At 38.3% G+C, this 19,978-nt stretch overlaps 2 protein-coding genes across 6 annotated transcripts in view; one reads left to right on the forward strand and one right to left on the reverse strand.

Annotated features, from left to right (window-relative positions):
* LOC117231598 (serine/threonine-protein kinase 25) overlaps nt 1-13,155 on the reverse strand; it is a 114,223-nt gene extending 101,068 nt beyond the window's left edge. Inside the window, exon 1 of one of the 2 annotated variants that reach the window (XM_033490186.1) lies at nt 12,449-13,155. Coding sequence is in view for 1 of the 2 variants with exons in the window: in XM_033490189.1 (XP_033346080.1) it covers nt 12,449-12,463 (15 nt within the window). In the remaining variant the exon portion in view is untranslated. The remainder of the gene's footprint in view (nt 1-12,448) is intronic. The other variant, XM_033490189.1, reaches the window with a different exon arrangement.
* Nucleotides 13,156-14,021: 866 nt separating this feature from the next.
* On the forward strand, nt 14,022-19,944 carry LOC117231600 (UPF0430 protein CG31712). 4 transcript variants are annotated; one of them, XM_033490193.1, is made up of 6 exons: nt 14,022-14,370; nt 14,723-14,779; nt 15,136-15,183; nt 15,514-15,739; nt 18,518-18,601; nt 18,666-19,944. In XM_033490193.1, the coding sequence occupies exons 1-6, from the start codon at nt 14,228-14,230 to the stop codon at nt 18,828-18,830; spliced, it is 723 nt and encodes a 240-aa protein (XP_033346084.1). In that variant the 5' UTR covers nt 14,022-14,227; the 3' UTR covers nt 18,831-19,944. The 4 variants fall into 4 exon arrangements, with proteins under 4 accessions (XP_033346084.1, XP_033346085.1, XP_033346082.1 ...); XM_033490191.1 differs by having other exon boundaries at nt 14,024-14,370; nt 14,636-14,779; XM_033490194.1 differs by lacking the exon at nt 15,136-15,183 and having other exon boundaries at nt 14,023-14,370.
* Nucleotides 19,945-19,978: the final 34 nt, after the last annotated feature.

Consider the following 19,978-nt stretch of genomic DNA (forward strand, 5'->3'; position numbering starts at 1 on the left):
ACATTAGAACCTCGATAATTACAAAACAAGTATTTTGGGAATTTATCTATATTGTAATAGATTCGTGATTCAGTGTAAACAAACTTTGCATCAGAGAAAAATGTTCAACTCGTCTAAAATATTAGTCGGAATTATCATTACGATTACGATAATCAGTTCGATAAGGTTGTTATATAGACGATAAGAAATCGGTTACCAGTTCCTAATCGCGTAACTTAATTACACGCTACACAGGAAATAGATTAATATTTGATGCGTAAACTGATAAAGGCAATTAGTTCCATTAATAAGGTTCAATGACTGTAGCATAATCGTTTGCAACAGACAATTTCGTGATCCTATCCTAGGAGAGTTCCTATGGTGCAGTGAGAACAGTTTTCCAATGTTGAAGCAAAGTGAAGCAGAAATGGCGGAGACCGGGGAGAAGACAGTGGATATAAGAAGGGATTAAATAAAAAGAATAAAGAAAGGATGGTGAAAGTTAATGAAGAAAACTTACAGACGAAACTTACAGACTAAAGGAAACGTTGAGGAAGAAAAAAGGAGAAACTCAGTGTACTATCGTTTACTTACTTCCTAATGAGACAATTTTTTTCAGGAGGATTCACCCTGTGGAGAATCCAGGCATCAAATAATTCGACCAAAGAAAATTCCGAACAGATATCACGAATCCTCTTTCTTTAATCGTCTATACGAATACAATGGAGGTAAGGCACGGAATTATTCATCGTTCTCAGGCCGGATAGCTCGTGATTCTTGTCACGATCGCGTTTACCATGATCAAAACTAATACAGTAAGATACCGAGGAAAAATAAGCTCGAACTTTGCCCTTTTTAACAATTCAATTTAACTTGACAAATCCTAACGATCGATCGTTATAAAAGTGGACAGTTTGTTGCCTAAGATAATTGCAAAGGAAAACCTGATCCGATGTCTCAAAGCCTTTCTGCGAGTACACGGTGTACATTATAATTGACGATTCTGAACAGCTCGATGTATCCATGGAAATCCACGTTGATCGAACATCATTGAAAATCTGTCAAGTACACAAATGGCTCTGATACTTGACATGTACAGGTTATTCGAGTCGGAACCACTAAGCTTGTAGCAGCAAGCTTTGTTGGTAATTCGCTTTACGGCAATGCGGAAAGTTGGAGCTGAAATTATCATGGAAATACGGACGGGACTAACGTCGGCGGATCATTAGAGCGCGAAACCATTTCGTTGCTGGGTTCCGATAGCCGAGTCGATCGGTATAATAAATGTAGAGGAATTAAACATTCTTAAGTACACTCGAAGGGATTGCAAGACAGAATTAACGTGGAAAGAGAAGGAGAATAAATTTTTCATAAGATGCTTCGAAGCTCGATAAATTATGGACGCATTCTGATGACTGCCGAAGAGAATCGACGTCTGATCGAAAGGTGGCCGCGAGTCTTTCTCTATCTCTCTCTCTGTTTCTCTCTCTTTCTCTTTTATTCTCGAGCTGTTCGATGAGAAGAGGAGGACGATTCCCCGACACTCAGAAGTGGGTGAGACAAGCAAGGAAGGAATTCCATTATCCCGAAGGCTGGATCCACCGAGTTCTCGTCTTGGTATCGGGCTAGTACCTTCCACGCTTCCTTCCTTCCTTCTTCCTTCCCGAGTCCTATCGCGGCAAGAACGCAGCTCACTGCTCAGAATACCTCATTTCCTTTGTCCGCATCTTTCTCACAATCCACGCGATTTCTAGTCTGGCCGGTGGTGTAGCTGTCTTACTGTTAGCCGCGCAGCTTCAGACAAAAGCGAATTGGTCGACGCAGCTGAAACTCGGTAAATTGCGCGTCCAACTTTTACGCCGATTTCCTCTATCCCCTTGCCGATATTCAATTGCGAACAAATCGAACACCGTCTGTACAACATCAAGCTACGGGTGTAGCACGTGATGGTATCTGAAACACTTCGAATCGCTCCGAATGTTTATGGGTATCTTGATATAACTTGACAGAGGGTGATGATCTCTCACGGAGAAACAGGCTGAAAATTTAGAATAAAGTTTTTGCATATAAGACTTTCCATATATATAGACTTTATGTATGTAGCTTTCGACTTGATGAACTTTCTGTTTATGGAGTTTTATTAAATCAGGAATGTATGATAATTCGATGCTTGCGTATGAAATATCATGTTCCACATTTTGAACAGTTGCTACGTTAATAAAAGAGGAGAAACTTTTCCAAATATCCTGTTTCTCCTGATCCATTCTTCTGTATAGTAGCATTTACATTTAAATCTGTCAAGATCCAAGCCTTCCAAGACTTTAGACATTTTCAGAATTCAAGACCAAATTCAAGACTTGTCAAAGCTCTTAAGAGTTTTGAATAACCTTCGAGATGTTTCGGAACACCATAGGCTTGGAAAACTTTAAATTTCTTCGAAACTGACATTCGTACGCCCATTACTAGGTGTATAGCTTAAGTTTAGATAGAGACGTTTCAAACTTTCCCTATTCCTCGATCGACTCGGCTACGACAACTCTTTTCCAGTATAATTGCTTTTAAACGAATTCTTTCATCGTAAAGCCGCGTTTAATTTCAAGAGTTCTCCTCGCGAATCGCGTTATCCTTTGTCGGTGCGCAAAGCTACGATATACCGATGGTCCCGATCGATGTCCTGCATCTTCATACAAAAGATACTTCGGCCGAGAGCCAAACGGTGAAGTGTTACGGCCGAAATACCAATTCGGGTCAATAACTCTTCCCTTTCGCGTATTCACAAAAGACAGGTCAGCCCGACACCTCCGACGGCGGTGTTGTTTTAGGATGAAAAAGCGAAGAAGATCGCGCACAGATGATAAATCAATATCTGCTTAACACTCCAGTAGAGCTATACGGCACAGTGAAATTTCCACTGCAGGATACGTAATTTTTTTCACCAGCTGCGGTCAATTACCGTCTGTCTGACAGCTTTTCGCGGAATATCGTTCAAATAACGAAGGGAACGCAAATAGAAGCGGCGATTTTATCCTTTCCACTTCCTCGTTTCCCTTTTACTTTGAAAATTCAGTCGCGTTGTATTAACGAGAAATGTCAGTTGTTCGAATCTATGTATTAATTCTACTGTTTCCCTCGCTTCTTTTTCGCTTTTGTATCTCTTCGGACATCTCGGGGCAAGAACGTGATAAGCAGATTTAGCCTTCAATTATCAATTTCATCTTACTATAATAAAACTGCCCTTTGATCCGATTGTAGAGTTAAATATATGTTTCCTAGTAATTTCTGGATCGTCGATTGTTAATTCCTATTCCTAGAAGTTGTTCACTTTCCAAGTATATTAGCCATCAAGTGACGTCAAACTAAAAAATCAACAGTCACGTTTCCCCGTATAATGTGCATATTGTTAGCATCGAGCGATGAACACATGTAGCGAATCATATAACAGATTCTGCGTGTCTCTATTCGATGATAACTGTAACCCCCGCAAATTTAAAAAGGTTTGTAATCCTTCAGCAAGATATTAATATGGAGGAACGATAAAGAGGAATAAAGCAACAAGAGATTGTTTAGCACATGGAAGGATAAACCTCAGAATCAGAATAAACATAACAGAAATTCGTACCGATCTTTTATCGCGCGTTCGAATCCCTTCCGGTTTTGTCCGCTGTGCAGCTTCTTCTTTTCCCACTTTTCCGCTTCTCTCCGTGAACTTTTGCCGGATCGTGCTTTTCAGCAGTTCAAGTGTACACTTGTCGAGCTCCCTTCGTGCTTTCTTATCGACGTTACAGCTGTTTGTAAGTTCCGCGGCAGGAGAATATCTCAAAGCTAAGAAGTTTCGGCTATAAGACAAACACGACTTTTGAAATAAAACGAAATTACACGACGGAGATCAAGGACATAGCAATCGACAGAAAGGAACTCCAGTAAATGCACTTCTCAACTTTTAACGATTCTATAACCCCTCCGGGATTGAACATTTCGATCGCAGAAGAAACATAGAAATTTATTTATTTAAAGATGGCAATATCAAACCGATCTGTAAATTAATCGCCGTTTTAAATTCGCGCAACAGACACTTTCATTTACAGATCGTCTTTATACATGAGACTTAAATCGCCTTTACAACATTTTGCCACGCTTCGTTTCAAATCGTATTAGCTCTATTTTATTTTCCAATGAGTATAATATTAATTTATATGGAAATACGCGAGTATCCAGAGTTAGAATGCAGTATTCTATTTTATTAAGAGCGAAGAGAAAGACCTTTTAAAATCAGTAACAGGATTCAACGTAATTTTTAAAATAAGTGCTCATCGCTGCACAGTACAATATCGATAGTTTAAGGAAGTGACACATTAAAGGGATATAAAACACGAAAACAATATCGTTGTACTTGAAACAAAATGAAACAAACGTGAAATGCGATTGAACGTGGTGCTTCCGTTGCATTTACCTCGGATCGAGTCACCAGGGATACTTGTCCGAGGCATCCGAAGGCCTCGCCGCAAATAGAATCGAGTTTTTTCCGGATTAGACGGAGAATTCCATCTCGATTCTTCGTAGACGGGCGCACGCAACGCATCACCGCGGAATCGGAATTTCCTTTCACCATGAACGAAAACCAGTTGTGCAAGAGGCTTTTTTACCGCATCTCGGTGCTCCACGTGTCTCTGTCGCTCCGCCGATTGTATAACTGTTCTGTTATCAGGACCGGTGATTTCAGCACAGATAAGAATTGATAAGGTGAACGGGTCCTGAAGGTATGACCGGGTTTATTACGCCAGATCGAACCACAGAAATAAAGAAAGGACCGAAATTTTTTATGCCTCGCACAAGCGTGGCGGTCGAACAGGTTGCGATCGCTTTACGAGGCAAATAAATCTACGTTATTAGATCTTTTCCACGGATCACGAGGCATGGCGTAAATCGGTAGCCGCGATTTCTAATTAATTTTTCGTCGCGTACGCGTGCGGAACTTCGGGACCACGAGTCGCGATCAACTCGGGTTTCTGACTCGTAAAAAACGAACCTGTTTCGCGGAGACGGGAAAACTGGATCCCCGTGACACTCGGAGTAGCGTTTCCTGCCTCTGAAACCGAGAAACACGTTCTCCTGACCTGTCACGGCTGTTTTCTTGAGAAAGCAACGCGAGCCAGGAGAATCGTGGTTCGCGTGCGCCGCCGTACTTCGTCAAAATAATCTACTCGATAATTATTCAGCCCGATTTCATTAAACTTACAAGGAAAAAACGAGTACGAATTTATTAATATTCTCTCTGACGAGTTCGATCGATATTTACAACAGTTTAGTTTCCTAGCGTCTTTGCCCGATTAATCTAAATGAAGTCCCATCGGCTCGAGATTAGCACCACGCCAGCCAATACCCAGCATACTGAAATACGCTTCTATCCCTACGCTAATTCCCTGCAATCTTGCATATACGATATACCGCGCTCCGATGTATTTATATACCGAGTGTTCTTAGAGTAAGTAGCGGAATACTCCGCTGTCATCGAAAAATAAGGAAGAGTTTTATTAGCTGTAGGTTCTATAATAGAAACACTTCTGTGCCGAATTCTGTCGTGACAGAACTTACCAACAGTGAGCACGAAGTTTGTGGCAGTTTGCAAGTCTCGGGGAAGCTTCACAATTTCGGAAGTATGCGAGAGAAGGGTGGCTGTAAACCGGAAGAGGATTGTTTCCAGACTGATATTCGCGCTTAGTCGTGCTTACTTCATTCAGGCTATAATTACACGCTAGGAGAAGTTAGAACTACCCTGTTACCATTACCATTGTCTAATCGTCTATCGTTTTACAAACCTCATAAACCAACATCGAAGACAGAACAGACTTTTGTTTCATCTTTAATCAGTATACCAAGACTGAATTCTATTTTTGTTACTTCATGATCGTTATGAGGGATCACATCTAACAAGTACATAGTAGGTTGTACGAAGAATTCGTAGCATCTAAATATTTTTTGAAAAAAGGCTCGTATAGTTGCGGACAACGAAACGTTCAATTCTAGTGAAATCTATTTCGACTTCCATCAACTACATTTTTCCGGATAACCTAACCCACTTTTCATTACACGATGTGTTTCGTATGTTAAAAAGTTGTTAACCTAAAACCTTAAGTATACGGCTTTGCGCTCCTATATGGCAGCAACACCCTGTACACCGTCTGTTTGAGCACTCGACTCGACGTTATCACCTATGCGGTGCTGAAGTACCGAGCACACGAACATGTAGACGGATGCATATAGGTGCACCGGTACAAGCCGTCTCGCTCAGGGCTGCACGCATGTAAATACACATACACAAAGGTGCAGAGTGCAAACATAGATGAACGCACACCGGCGCAATACAGTGTACGAAGGGTGGACGAGCACGAAGCTATTACTCGCTTTACGAGGGGCAACACGTTGCTGACGTTTACGGGCGAGCGAAACCCACCAAATGCACCGCCACGATTAATTCCCGCGCGCCTTGTTCCAATCCGAAAGTTTTACGGAAAATACGATACCTGGGGGGAATGCTCGACGAGCACCTTGCCCTTCGGCAAGCGCGGTATCAGCGTGCTTTCCAGAGACAATACCCGGGCCGAATACGATTTTCCTCTGCTTTACAACGCGGACACAGAAAACGGATAATTAAGGAACCGTTGTGTTTCGGAGCGAGGTTGTCCGCAGAAAGTTGGAATTATGGTAACACTTGTTGTGGGATAGCGTGAATACGATCTCTGGCGGGGTTGTCTGTGTCGCTGCGTTGGTACGGAAACTGGACGTTGTTTTCCCTTTTTGTATGAGTTTAATGTACAAGAGCGTTAAATTGTGTCGTTTACTTTTGTCGGTTATATTTTATGTTAGTTACAGTGGATAGCGAAAATATTGCCACCCCTCTGTATTTATTACAGCGCATGTGTATATACTACCTGATTAATTAGATGCAGGTACTTTAAATTTTATATCGTTTAGCAATACTTTCACGACTACAAAAATTCGATACTATGAAAATGAAATGTGCAACTTATGGTCATATGCGAATACTTTTCGTAACCACTGTGTTATATAGCGGAATATTTCCCTTCGAACAAAGAGTTATATTCTCCTATGGCTTGTTTAAATATCGGGTGGCAAAGGTTACTCGCGGTTGTCTAATGTTTTATCGTGCAGGCAAAATAATGGGATCGCCATTATTCAGCGATTACGACTGGTTTCGGCTTGGCAGCGGTGCCAATTTTTAACGGCGTTTTGCAATGCGTATTCGCGCGACACAAGGAACGCTCTCTTCCTTTTTACCATGCATATTTTATCGAAAATAAAATGGAAAACAGCCAAGCACCGTGGCACGGCGCAGGCACGGCTAGTAAAATCCATACAATCGTACCTATCTCTTTTTACCTTTACGACAGTGGTCACGACGCGACGATTTAGATTCACAAAAGCGGTGAACAGCGACTCGCGAAGGGCAATAAATTTCAATTTTATAACGTGAATTGCAATTTTTCGTCGCCAGCCTCGATTCCTTATGATTCTTGTTGCGTCGTCCGCGCTCATAAGCCGCGTCCGTAGGTTGCTTCGTTATCTCCATGTTCTTCACGTATACTGTTCGATCAAGATCGACACAGTGTTCCTCTCTGTCGCGTAACGTCGCAGTCCCTCAAGGAATTGCGAAAACAGCCGTGCAGCATAGGAAGCAGCGACGACAGATTTTAATTTACCAGGAAGTAGAGATTACACCTGGAAACGGAGCACAATGGTGCATTGTCCGTGCACAAGCGTCAGCTTTAATCACGGATGTACCCGCCTTTGTCAATTTCCATAGTTCAATTCTTCGTTGCCTATGATGCTCGCCCACGGTTTCGTTCGAAACATCGGTGAATCTGGTACGCATTTGTCAGCGTGTACTTTATATCCGCGCGCGCCACAGGAACAGATATGCAGCCAGGCTGCATCGAGGCCACGATCAAACAATGTCTATTGTGTAACGTAAGCGATACCAACGACTATCTTCGTCTATGTTGATACCTCCATTATAGAAATGAATTTCACAAGTATTCGCGCTGTACGCGACCCTTTCGTACTTCTCCGCGAATCGTGTCAACATTCTCGACAAATTATTCGCCTGGCCTCCCCGGTATCCTTGACACCCACGAATCCCGGCGTTAATTAAAAAACATATACGTGCCCACGTTCTCACGAGTACGCGATCTTAACGCGATATCAATGTTTCAAAATAATAAAGATCCGCCGAGATAGATTCGTCGATCGCCGCCCGATATCAAAACCAACGATTTTTTAATGTAACCTGCTTTCCTGCCCACGCCTCTGATCTCTCAAACAGACCGAATGGAAAAAATAAGCGATCGTCGAAACTTCAGCCGCCCACGTTATAACGGTACAATCGTGTACATACGTGTGGTACAGGCAAACGGGGTGTACAGGGTGTACCGGTAATCATAGTACAATCGACAAAGTGGGGATTCTATGCGGAAAAAATATGTCGAGAATACGGAATAAGATTTTTTACATAACGTTCGTTATCGAGAAAATGAAATTTGCAAGTTTATCGAGTACGTATGTACGTGTACGTCAAACCAATTCTTAACCAAAGATGCTGAAACTTTATTTTCTCGAAAACGAAAGCCTTAAATGGAATGATGTTATTTTACATTTTTGACTCGTTTCTACGCACGGAATAACTTCTTGTTAATTGTTTACTCATATCTGTCCACCAATTAGCCAAGTTCACGGTATCTTTAACAAATTTTCAAACTCGATTTTCTCGACAGCGAAGAAAATTTTATTGTATATTTCTCATTTATATTTTCGCGTAGAATCTGCGTCTTCTCGATTGTAGCATGATTACTGAGGCACCCTGTATACGTGTACACTTCTGAAATTGCCGCGTCGATAAACTCCACATGGAGCAATGCAGCGATATCTATGCGCGTATACATGTACACGTTTGTACGTTTGTTTATGCGCGTCTCGACTAACCGAGGTGCAAGCTAGACTTTCCGGAATACGATAAGAACAACGACGTCGATAACAAACCAGCTATATACATATGTGTGTGCGCGTAGATACATATGGTGCTATCGTTCCGCGAGCAACGAGTTCCTTGTTTTCGTAACGTTAAGCCACGTAATCGTTACAGCAAATGAGATTTTCTTGCAAACTTGTAGCCCATTTTTCCAGACTATTAATCAGTCGATCAGTCGAGCAGAAACTGTCTCGTTTGATAATTAACTTTTAGGTCGACTAATAACTAGGTATATACGAATATTATAAATATGTTGGAAATCTAGGTGTTGTATTTCGACAGTCGACAGCATTTGCTTCCGCCGTGATTTATTCGAGAAGCTCTAAAAAGTTTGTGGGGCAACTTTTCCGTGTGAACATAGTCAGGAATTAACGTTACGTACGCAAGTATATTTTCACATTTTACTTGGGAAACCTGGGTCGTTCGTGTTTAATTTGTTAATTATATAGCTTAGCGAATTCCTTCAATTTTCATCTATGAATATTTAATTTTGTTGCTCTTCTAGACTTTCAACATATCTGAAAAAGCTCCGGAATACTTATCGAAGTGTCTGCTACGCCGTATACAATCAAATGTTTAAGAAAGTTTGAAGGAAAAATAGAAATTCGCTGTGAAATCCAAGTTATCTGATTCGTTATGATTCTACTTATTATTGATTATTCATATGCGATATCGTAATAATATCGATGAATTGATACGTGACAAACTGTAGGCTGTAGACATAGACTTCTATCTTGCAGTTCCTACAATTTCACGATATTACATCAAATTTATAGCGTGGCAGAATTTTGAAAATAAGAATTCGCTTCGATGAAATTCTCGAGTGAAATTTCGACGAGGTCGTGAACGAATCAGACTTGTCTACAGAGTGTTAAAAACGTATTACGAGTCGACAAGATGCACAAAGACTTAAAAGGGCAGAGAAACAAAAATCAAACGTAGGATTGGTCGGAAAACGGATAGACATGTTATCGTGAAGGCGTAAAGAACACGAAGGCTCGAGATGGGGAAAAGAAGCCATATGATCGTCGACAAACGAGTGGGTGCCATAGAAGGGAGAACAACGATGGAATCCCACTCTGACTACTTGTATATTCCATCTCGATCGATATGACCCGGTATAGCAGGTGCTGTGCTGTGCTGTGCTCGTAAGGACTACCACCTTCACCTCTTTTTTGTGTACAGTGACTTGTACACCTCGGTTGATGTCCTTTCGTATAATCGATCGCAGCTATGATGACGATTGTATTTAATTTTCAATGAATCGACCGTGAACTTCTGACGTGGTACGTTAACGTGACTCGAAGTAGCGTAAAAAACAATGAATAGATTTGTTTTAACGGATAAAAAGTAACGTAGCTTTCAGTAAAGTTAATTGTTGCAGAGCAATAATGAAAATAAAGATTGCGGACTGAATAGTAGGAAATCGTAACAAATAATACGCGTCGTAGCGTATGAAGATTAATGGTAAACGCTGATGCGTCCTTTCATTAATTAATTTCTCATTTAAAGAGCGCACGTGGGACGGATGAATGATCCACGCGCAAGCTTCGCGTGTGTACGTAAGCGTATATGTATACGCAATGCTGTAGCAACATGCGTCAGTGGCACAGGCAAAATATGTTATATATTATAAAAACGCTGTTCTTCCCCCACTTTTCTCAAAAGATGCCATTAAATGATCGATTATCTTTAGTTATCCGTTAAATTACACCGTTGACATAAATTCGTGGTACCACGGAAGCCAAAGAAATTCTATGGCTCTAATAAAACGAAACTCAAGAATAATAGAAAAAATTGCATTAGAAGCATCGGGTTTTAAAAATTTTAGTTTGGGAACTTAATAGGTACACTTACATGTGTTTGGTTACTTGAGCCATTGATTTTAATTAATACAAAAAGTACAATATCTAATATAAAATATATATTTTATAGAAAATGTATTGAATATCTTTTGTATTGTAAACTGTTTCTTCCTTACAAAAATTTAATTTACGAATAAACTACAATTTGTGCATCAATTCGTTCTACGATAAAAATTCTTTAATTTTAATAAAAAGATAAAAAATTACGCCTTGAGAGTGTTAGTATTCACCGGAAATCGTGACACGGAAGTATAACGCCACATTGCAACGTGTTAATTAAAAAAAATCAGCAATCACGCCTATGGTTACAGATTACAGTATAAGTTTTCTCCGCTTCGTATTGCACGGTACGACTATGTCGATGAAATTAGATCGTGGTATATTAATTACTGGTCAGCGCTCTTTTCGTTCACCGAACAGTCAGCAAAAATAAATAGTAGCACGTGATAAAAAGCTTACACGATTGCAACCATGCGTCACCAAAAACGATAGGAGGTCGGCGAAAAATAATCTTAAACTGTTCGACCAGATTATCGAATAGATAACACTCTATTTACCATATGTGTAAATACATTTTTATTTTACCGGTCTACAATAGTACTTTTGTTAACGATATCGCCACTCTGTTGCGGCTCGGAAATATGCGCCGTTCTGATGTATCATCTTACACAAGAATCAGGTACATTGAAACACTTTTTATTTTCCTTCTCTGTCGTGAAAACCCGTGTTTCTTTATGGGTATGGTTACGCAATATCGTTAGGAAGAAATGTTACGGCGTAAACAATCGGTGATACAATGTCATCAAAGTCACAATGTGGACGTAAGTAACAAATTCTCTTTCGTATCTAGACTATACTATGATGTAATTGTCTATCAAACGTTAAATTAATAATGCAATCTCTCGTGAGAAAATTTTTTTACGATACACAATTATCGATATTGTTTATCATAGAAATGCATATTTTGGCTACTCTGAATTAGATGGTATAAATATCACGTAGTATTTTTTTATAATACGTATTTTCCAAGAAACATTAACCACAAACACGTAAAAACATCAGAAATTACGACATATCAACTTTTCTTACGAGTCACGGAAATGTATTAATGTGAAAATGGTAGTAGTTGGTAGAATTAAATTTAAATAAAAGAACACGTTAACTGTATTTTTGGTAGCACGTACAAAGTACAGGGTCGACCAATCGAAAGGATTACCAAAAACGTGTATCGTAACGTTACTATAAAGGATAACCGGATTGTGGGGATTTTGATCCATCTCGTGATCGTTTAACAGTAGAACGGAGTACAAAAGCGGCGGGCATGGTGCCCGAGAGAAACGAAGGAGAAGAAGGTTAGAAAGAGAACGAAAGGATGAGAATGAAGAGATGCAAGAGAGAGGAAGGGGATAGAGTTGATAACATGCCAGCTGTGCGCAGGAACGGAGGTTAGGTTAGAATTGGCGTTTGGGGGTCGCGAGGTCAGCCCACGGAATCGAACGACCGAGCGAAATAGGAAGATAGAAGATATACATATAACGTCATACAGAAATGAAACACTTACCTCGTTGAAGGCCATCTTCTTCGTTATGCTTCCGGACTCGCGGCTGCTTCCGGTACCTCCTTGCCCCACCGCTCCTGTAGATGAGGATCGTCTCCCAGAGCCGCCGGACTAGTTGTTCCAGCAGCAGCTGATCTCGCCTGTCCAGAAATCCAGGGGAGGACGAGAGCACATCGAAGCCGCGAAAAACGCCACACGCGGCACACTAGACACGAACACGAGTCGGACCACGACGACGATAGCGACGACGGCGACGACGGTGACGACGACGACACTCGCGACCGACCTGTCTTACAGCCCTCCGCGACACACATACGTCACGGAACAAACACGACCGTACACCTTTCCGGGGGACCACCTACCAAAACACTTTCGATCGACTTACACGCGATCCGTCACGCGATTACCATCTCCCTGCCAAACGAGTTGCTGCACCGAGGATAATCTGGCATTCCTCAGGTGGGCACCGACAGCACCTTCCGCCAATCTTCCAAATACCGCAGGCGGCTTACCCGGCTAACCGTGCTTTACAATTATCGCGACGCGTTACCCAATCGACTGTCACTCTATAATACCTATATACGAATCGTCACGATGTATTCGATAACTCGTAACCGTTTCTTGCACTGTTTTTTTTTCACGTATTTATATCCGTCGTAGAACTATCCGCAAACAGAGGAGCGCCATCTTGATTTTTGCTGTCGCGGAACTAGCCGAATGAGATGCGCGCGCAGCCGACACAGCTGTGAACGGGTGCCATTGCCAATGAACGCCGCGGCATTTAGGAACACGCGCGAACCAATCACATTCCAGAATCGTTCATTTCATTGGGTTACTTTCTGTCATGTCATACTTATACCATGCTATCCCATTTTCAGTTTAACCTTTTAACGATCTTAAGTATTTTGTGTTACACCACTCCCTTTCCCTGGTTGTGGTTGCTTGTAACTAAACGACACACGTATAGACATTTATGTACATACTTTACTCTATATATTACGAGAAATTATAGTTAGAAATTGTAGAAATTACAATCCTAGTTCTATACTCTGATTGGCGGAATACGAATGGAATTTTAGCGCAAAATTTAAATGTAAGAATTTAAGATATGTAATTTGTAGTATTCTGTTGAGTAATAAAAATGATAAATAAATAAATACGAAAGTTAAAATGATGTGAAAATGTATAAGAAGTATAGTTTGTATGAGTTATATTTTACTTAAAATTTTGTTGCAAGAAATCTGTGACGGAGATTATGTGTACTTCGTAAAGTTATATTGTAGTTATGCCGATAGATTGCGCCTACTTGCGGAGAAGCTGAAAACGAAAATTGAAAGACAGATCTATACAGATAGATACAGAAATAAAGGAAAGCAATTTTTTTTTCTTAAATAGTCTTTTTCGTGCGTGCACCCATATAACACTCAAATATAATTTTGTTAAAGCTACTATGGTCAGTTGCTTCCCTCGTTTCCTTTTTCGCTGACTATTTATTGTTCCCTACACGATATCTGTCTTTGAAATTTTGTCTTGAGCTCCTCGAAAAGATGGCGCAATCTATTTCGATATTATACTCCATCTTGAAAACTAAGTTAATCATGGCGGCCAGAGCTTCGGCTTAAGTGAGTTGTGCGGTGTACATGTTAGCAGTGATTGGTTTGTTATTCTGTTGCGGTATTCGCGTAGTGTTCGGTTATTTTCATGTATAGCTACATTCTTAGTGATTAGTATATTCGTAGTTTTTCAAATAATTATTCGGAAAAGACAGTTAAGCTCATCGAAATGGGCCGCTCTAGATCCAGGACAAAATCTCCTAGTAGACGGCGTCATAAGAGTAAGCATTCAAGGAAACGCTCAAAATCACGTGAGAAGCATTCGAACAACAAGTACTCCGACAAGCCAAAAGAACGTAGTTCTAAATCAAGGTAATATATTTTACTTTGTTATCGAATATATGCATATTGGAATCGTTTCGTTCTATTGAGTTTTCCGCCATTTTGCTATACACACATTCGATAGAAGAAATATATGTTACGTCTGATTAAAGATTTATGTCTTCTATCATTGTATATATCTTATTACGTTGTTACCAACATTCTATTAATAAATGTTGCAATGTAGTAGATGGGTTTCAAGCCCATTTATCTTGCTGTTTCTATAAAATTTGAACGCATTTATTTATGCACACAGGAAACGATCCCATTCTGCATCCTCTAGTTCAGGCTCAGATGCTTCGGATGATGTACACATTGTCAGTCATAAGAAACGTTCATACAGAGACAGGGATCGCAAAATGGATGAGGTAGAGAGGCTGGCAGAAATGGAACGTCAAAGGTAATTAACTATTTTAGATTGATTATTATTTTGTTTGATTTACTTGCTTCTATTTAATAAATATGCCTTGACTAACAATAGTTATCTGTAATATTTTTGTTTTAAACAAAATATTATGATATTATAGAGGATAACATATTAGATTATTTTATTATTTCCATATGCACTTGATGTTAAGGTACTTATGCCTAAAGATTATATTCCATATTTTTCCATATTTTTTAGTCTTTGTATAATAGACAAAATATAAAAAAATTTTAATGCTTTTTACTTAATTTTTAATTAATAAAAAAATTTTTTTTATATGTTTTGATTTTATTGGTATACGTTTTTTTTATTTATAATTATGTTGTCAGGAAAAAGAAAGAATTATCGAACAAAATCTTCACCGCAAGTGCAGTTGGGTAAGATTGTATAACTATCTCATGGTGGTGGGTCAATTATGTCATATATGTACATATATAAGTCTCAGATATTTTAATAGATACTATATATTTTAGAATTTCGTAAATATGAACACACACACACTTTACACATACAATATTATGTACTAGTATTCTAAATATATTTTTATGCTTTATTAACTAAAGTGTATTTGATTAAATCAAATAAATACATTTTATACGGTTATATTTATAGATTGTTGAAGTAAATTTGGTAAAGAAGTAAACATATTTGGAAAGTGTGTGCTACTCCTGTAGCATTAGAACAACAAAATATTTCTGTGCTTACAGAAGGCAGCGTGAAGTAGAGCAAAAAATGGTTGAAGAAGAAGCTGCAAAGCGAATAGAAGAACTAGTGCAGAAGAGGGTGGAGGAAGAGCTAGAAAAGCGTAAGGAGGAAATAGAAGCTGAAGTACAAAGGAGAGTAGAAGAAGCTAAAAGGGCTATGGAGCGTCAAATGATGGAGGAAATGGAATGGAGACAAGCAAAGCTTCGTGAGGAGGAGAAACGAAGAGAGGTAAGACCAATCCAGAGAAACATTGGCCAGTGTTAGCCCAAGCGCTGTTTCGATCAACAGGAAATAAGTCTGGTGCTCTATCCTTGCATTATTTTTATACATAACTAGATGATATATTTTGGTAAATGCAGGACTATAATACGAATTAAATATATAATAGAGGAAATGTATTTTATAATTGAATAGCTTGACTGGTAAGATGCAATTTAATTTAAATGTTTTTGAAAACTATAAAGAGAGGTTAGGGTACTATATGTTTGCGTGTATTGACGTAAAAAAGAATTAGAAAATTCTAATTGGATATACCAAAAATTATATAAATGTTACTAATTGAACATATCTATGGTGAAACTAACATGTGTGATTGTAGCGCTATATTATGCCTCTATTTCGCGATCACAGCGTTTGGGCTTGAAGCATTGTGGTTGATAACTATGAGAAAAATTATTATTAAAAAGCCACATTGCTTCGACTTCCCAGCATCCACTGAGGTCGCGTTGTTGGGAATGTATACTTTCTTTTGTGGAAAGAATTTTGCTATTATAGGCGCATGTATCGGATATTTATGAACAGAATATTGTATTTCTACCATGTATATATTTATATATTTGTACAACATTAATACCTTTCATCACACAATATTTCGATTGCCAGTCGTATCTACTATTGAAGAAGTTGCGTTCGAATGCACTAGCTGCGTTTCTTCTCGCCACTTTTACAATCGTTGTACCTGACAATCTAGCAGACCTAATTACTTATTGATCTAGTTTATATCCGCGTGTCTGAATGTCCACATAATCGCATCGTTTAATCTCTTAAAGAGTAGAGAAAGAAGCATCCAATTACTTAAAGTTAGTGATCCCAAACTTTGTAACTTGCTAAGCAGAAAAAAAGAATCGTAAGTTTGAAATAAAGTTATTTTTCTATGAAACTATAGGAAAGTGATGTTTTTCCCTGAACAGTTTTTGCTGTCAGTGAAACAGTAGATTTAAAGAATTGTTTAAACTTTTTTATGAAAAATCTCATCAAATTTTATCTTTAAGAATATGATTGCATAATTGTTTTTAACTTTATTTTGACGGTACAATAACAATGATATTCTTATATTTATAGAAATAAAAATTGCGAATTAGATTTCATCCTTTTTAATAGATATCTCTTCTCACGTACGAGAATATTCTATTTTTTCTTTTAATAATCATAGAATCTTCTTAAAATATAAGATGAATAATATTGTATGATTACTTCTATATCTGAAAATCGAAAATAGTATACCTAGTTTACCGTTCTTGATAAAATGCTTTTTTGGAGAGGTTTGCATATTATAATGAAAATAAATGATAGAATTGCTAATAGATTTTAATGATAATGATAATGGAAAGAAACATTTATTCTATTCCGTAACTTTGCTATTCTAAGCTCTTCTAACAGCTTTAATTTAGTATAACCAATATTCTATGAATTACAAGACGGGGTCCTGTTATTTGATCTAATTGGCAATGATTTTAAGTACTTAAATATTTACATGCTCGTCTTTAAGTACTTATATTTTTTTTAAATACGAATCTTCATTTTCCTTTAAATACGAGTAGGAGATTTCTTCTACTATGTTTTTTATGTATATGCACAATTGGTTATTTTCACCCCCGGAAAATCAGCACGTTCCGGTCAAATGGACAGCGACCCTGATTACAAGTTGACCATACTTTTATCCTTATTGCTTTGCACATTGAGTTTGCACTGAATATGTGAACAAGTTTGGGAGAAATTTAATTAGAAAGGGAGAGGTAGACCTTAAAGGGCAGAATTAGAATCCCATAGCAACAAAGCACGACCTAGCAATATATAGGTCACCTTCCTTACTGACTACCAACAGAAGATGCCGGTTTTTTACTCACTGCTGAGTGATTGTCGATGAAGAAGGCATCCCCTACGTGCTGGCGTGAGCTTCATTCAGGTATTATCCAATTTATATATTCATAATTCATTTTATACCGATATTATTATTATCATTCTTTGTTTAAACACTATATATCGGAAAGACAATATTAGGGATTATTTTAGATTTGCTATATATTAGTACCTGGGACACAACGCATTCTTCGACAGGTCGGGGCGGATGGCACCACTCGTTCGTAAATATTTTTTTTAATACGTTTTCCATCTCTTTTTTTCAAATGCACATCAGCCATTATCGAAGATACATGAACAATAATCATTATTCTTTGTGAAATGTTCTTTATTTTTTTTTCAAACTTTTTTTTGTTCGTCTTAATAAAATATTCTTACACTTACTGCATTTAGATTTTATCCTGCACTTAACAAAGTTACTCAACGTGTCGCGTTTAAGCAAGGAGAGTTGCAATTTTCTGTACGTTCTTTTGCATGCACAGTGAATTGATTCAGAATCATAATTCACGTTTTTTCACTTTCAAGTGGCATCCTAAGTCGTCGTGTTTCCATCTGGGGAATCTGTCAATAAACAGCATTCGCTGGGAACTAAGAGGAGCTCATTTAATCCAAACGAAGGAACTGGGTTTATATACATCCTCCGTTACTTTTGTCTCAACAAGCCATCCTAATTCTTTAAAACCCGACCTCGAAATTTCATATATATTCCCGACTATTTTTCCCATATAAAAAACAATGGTTCTTAGGATGTGTAACACTAGGCTGTTGGCATAGCGGCACTATGATTTTTGGATATGAATGGTGTAACAACAGCTGGTGAGCAACACCATCATTGCTTCGTGTAAATAGATCCCATTGTCGTTGTAGGAGGAAGAGCGGAAGAAGCGTGAGGAACTAGAGAGGATCATGGAGGAGAACAACAGAAAAATAGAGGAAGCTCAGAAGAAACTGGTAAGTATCCGGTAGTCTAAGTCGTTCGTAGACTGATATTTTAAACGAACGTACTCGTTGATAGGCTGAAGAAAGATTGGCCATGGTCGAACAGCAACGTTTAATAGAAGAAGAAAGGCAAAAAATGAGGAAAGAACATGAAAAGCGTGTTAAAGAGGAACAGAAGAAAATTCTCGGGAAGAACAACTCGAGGCCTAAATTGTCCTTTACGCTAAAGCCAGTTACGTGAGTCTGTCTCATTTCGTGCAGTTTTACATGTGATATTCATACATCTTGTCGATTTTGGAATTATTCATGTTCCATAAGAACATTCGTCATGAGCGGCGCGTACATATGTACATATATAATGCAGCAACAAGATCCAAAGTTCACTCCGAATATATTTGCGAAAATCATCGAAATCAAGCGACGTTGAATTTTTTTATTTAATTATGATGATAATACGAACATCAGAATTGAATAATTAATTCTATACTTGCCAGATTTCGAAGCCCGATGCAGGTGGGATTTTACCTGTTTGAGACTACACCGATGTCAATACAGACGAAGGATTTCTTTTTATAGTAGGGACATAATAAAGGCAGAATTTGTATTCATCCACGTGTTTGTCGTAAATTTTTCTATACTATAACGGTATACATTTTGTACAGGTATGCTCGTTCTGTTTGACGAAGGTGTAGTCTAGCCTAGTTAGGTGTGTTCTACAAATTGCAAATGCAGTTCATATATTGTCGTTTCTTCGTAATTATACTCTACAAAAAATAATTTTATTTCAGTTAGATATATTAAAGAAACGAGAATCGTATTTATAGCGTTCGCGTTTTTAAGCTCGATAACAGTTGAAAATTTTCAGATGGTCACATTATGAATACGACCAAATAGATTTTGTAACTATGCAAGTGCATAAAAGAATTTTCTACGTAAATAGATAATTATTGTGCATTTGTAACACATAATACACAAAGCTATTTCGGGGAAATAGTAACAGAAGAGCTAGTTTCCCTAGTATACTAAATCGAGAATCGTAATGGAATATGCATACATTTAGAACCTAATATAGAATTCGTTTTGTCAACAAAAAATAAAGAAGAACTGACGTAAACATGTTCTTTCTAATCAAAATTAAAGTAAGGAATATGAAAAGACAAATGCAATGTTGAATGGATCATTTTGTACGCATCAAAACATATGAATGCAACAGTATATCTTGGACTTGAACCAGTATATCTTGTGCGCATTTGTGTATAGATATGTATTGATATAACGAAAAAAGATCTGTTCATTTAGGATTGTATACCTAAAAACATTGTTACTTGTAAAATAAACGTTTTTATTAAATCTTATTTAATTGTCCTTTGTCATCCTACTGGAATACTT

The sequence above is a fragment of the Bombus vosnesenskii genome, unplaced genomic scaffold (genome assembly GCF_011952255.1).
Source record: "Bombus vosnesenskii isolate JDL3184/JDL3185 unplaced genomic scaffold, Bvos_JDL3184-5_v1.1 scf7180000013273, whole genome shotgun sequence".
Classification (NCBI taxonomy): Eukaryota; Metazoa; Arthropoda; class Insecta; order Hymenoptera; family Apidae; genus Bombus; species Bombus vosnesenskii.

Coding starts and splice junctions, on each gene's coding strand:
- LOC117231600 (XM_033490191.1), top strand. CDS start 14,228: ATGGGCCGCTCTAGATCCAGGACAAAATCTCCTAGTAGACGGCGTCAT. Junction 15,740..18,517: donor AGGAGGAGAAACGAAGAGAG/GTAAGACCAATC, acceptor TTGTCGTTGTAG/GAGGAAGAGCGGAAGAAGCG. Junction 18,602..18,665: donor AGGAAGCTCAGAAGAAACTG/GTAAGTATCCGG, acceptor ACTCGTTGATAG/GCTGAAGAAAGATTGGCCAT.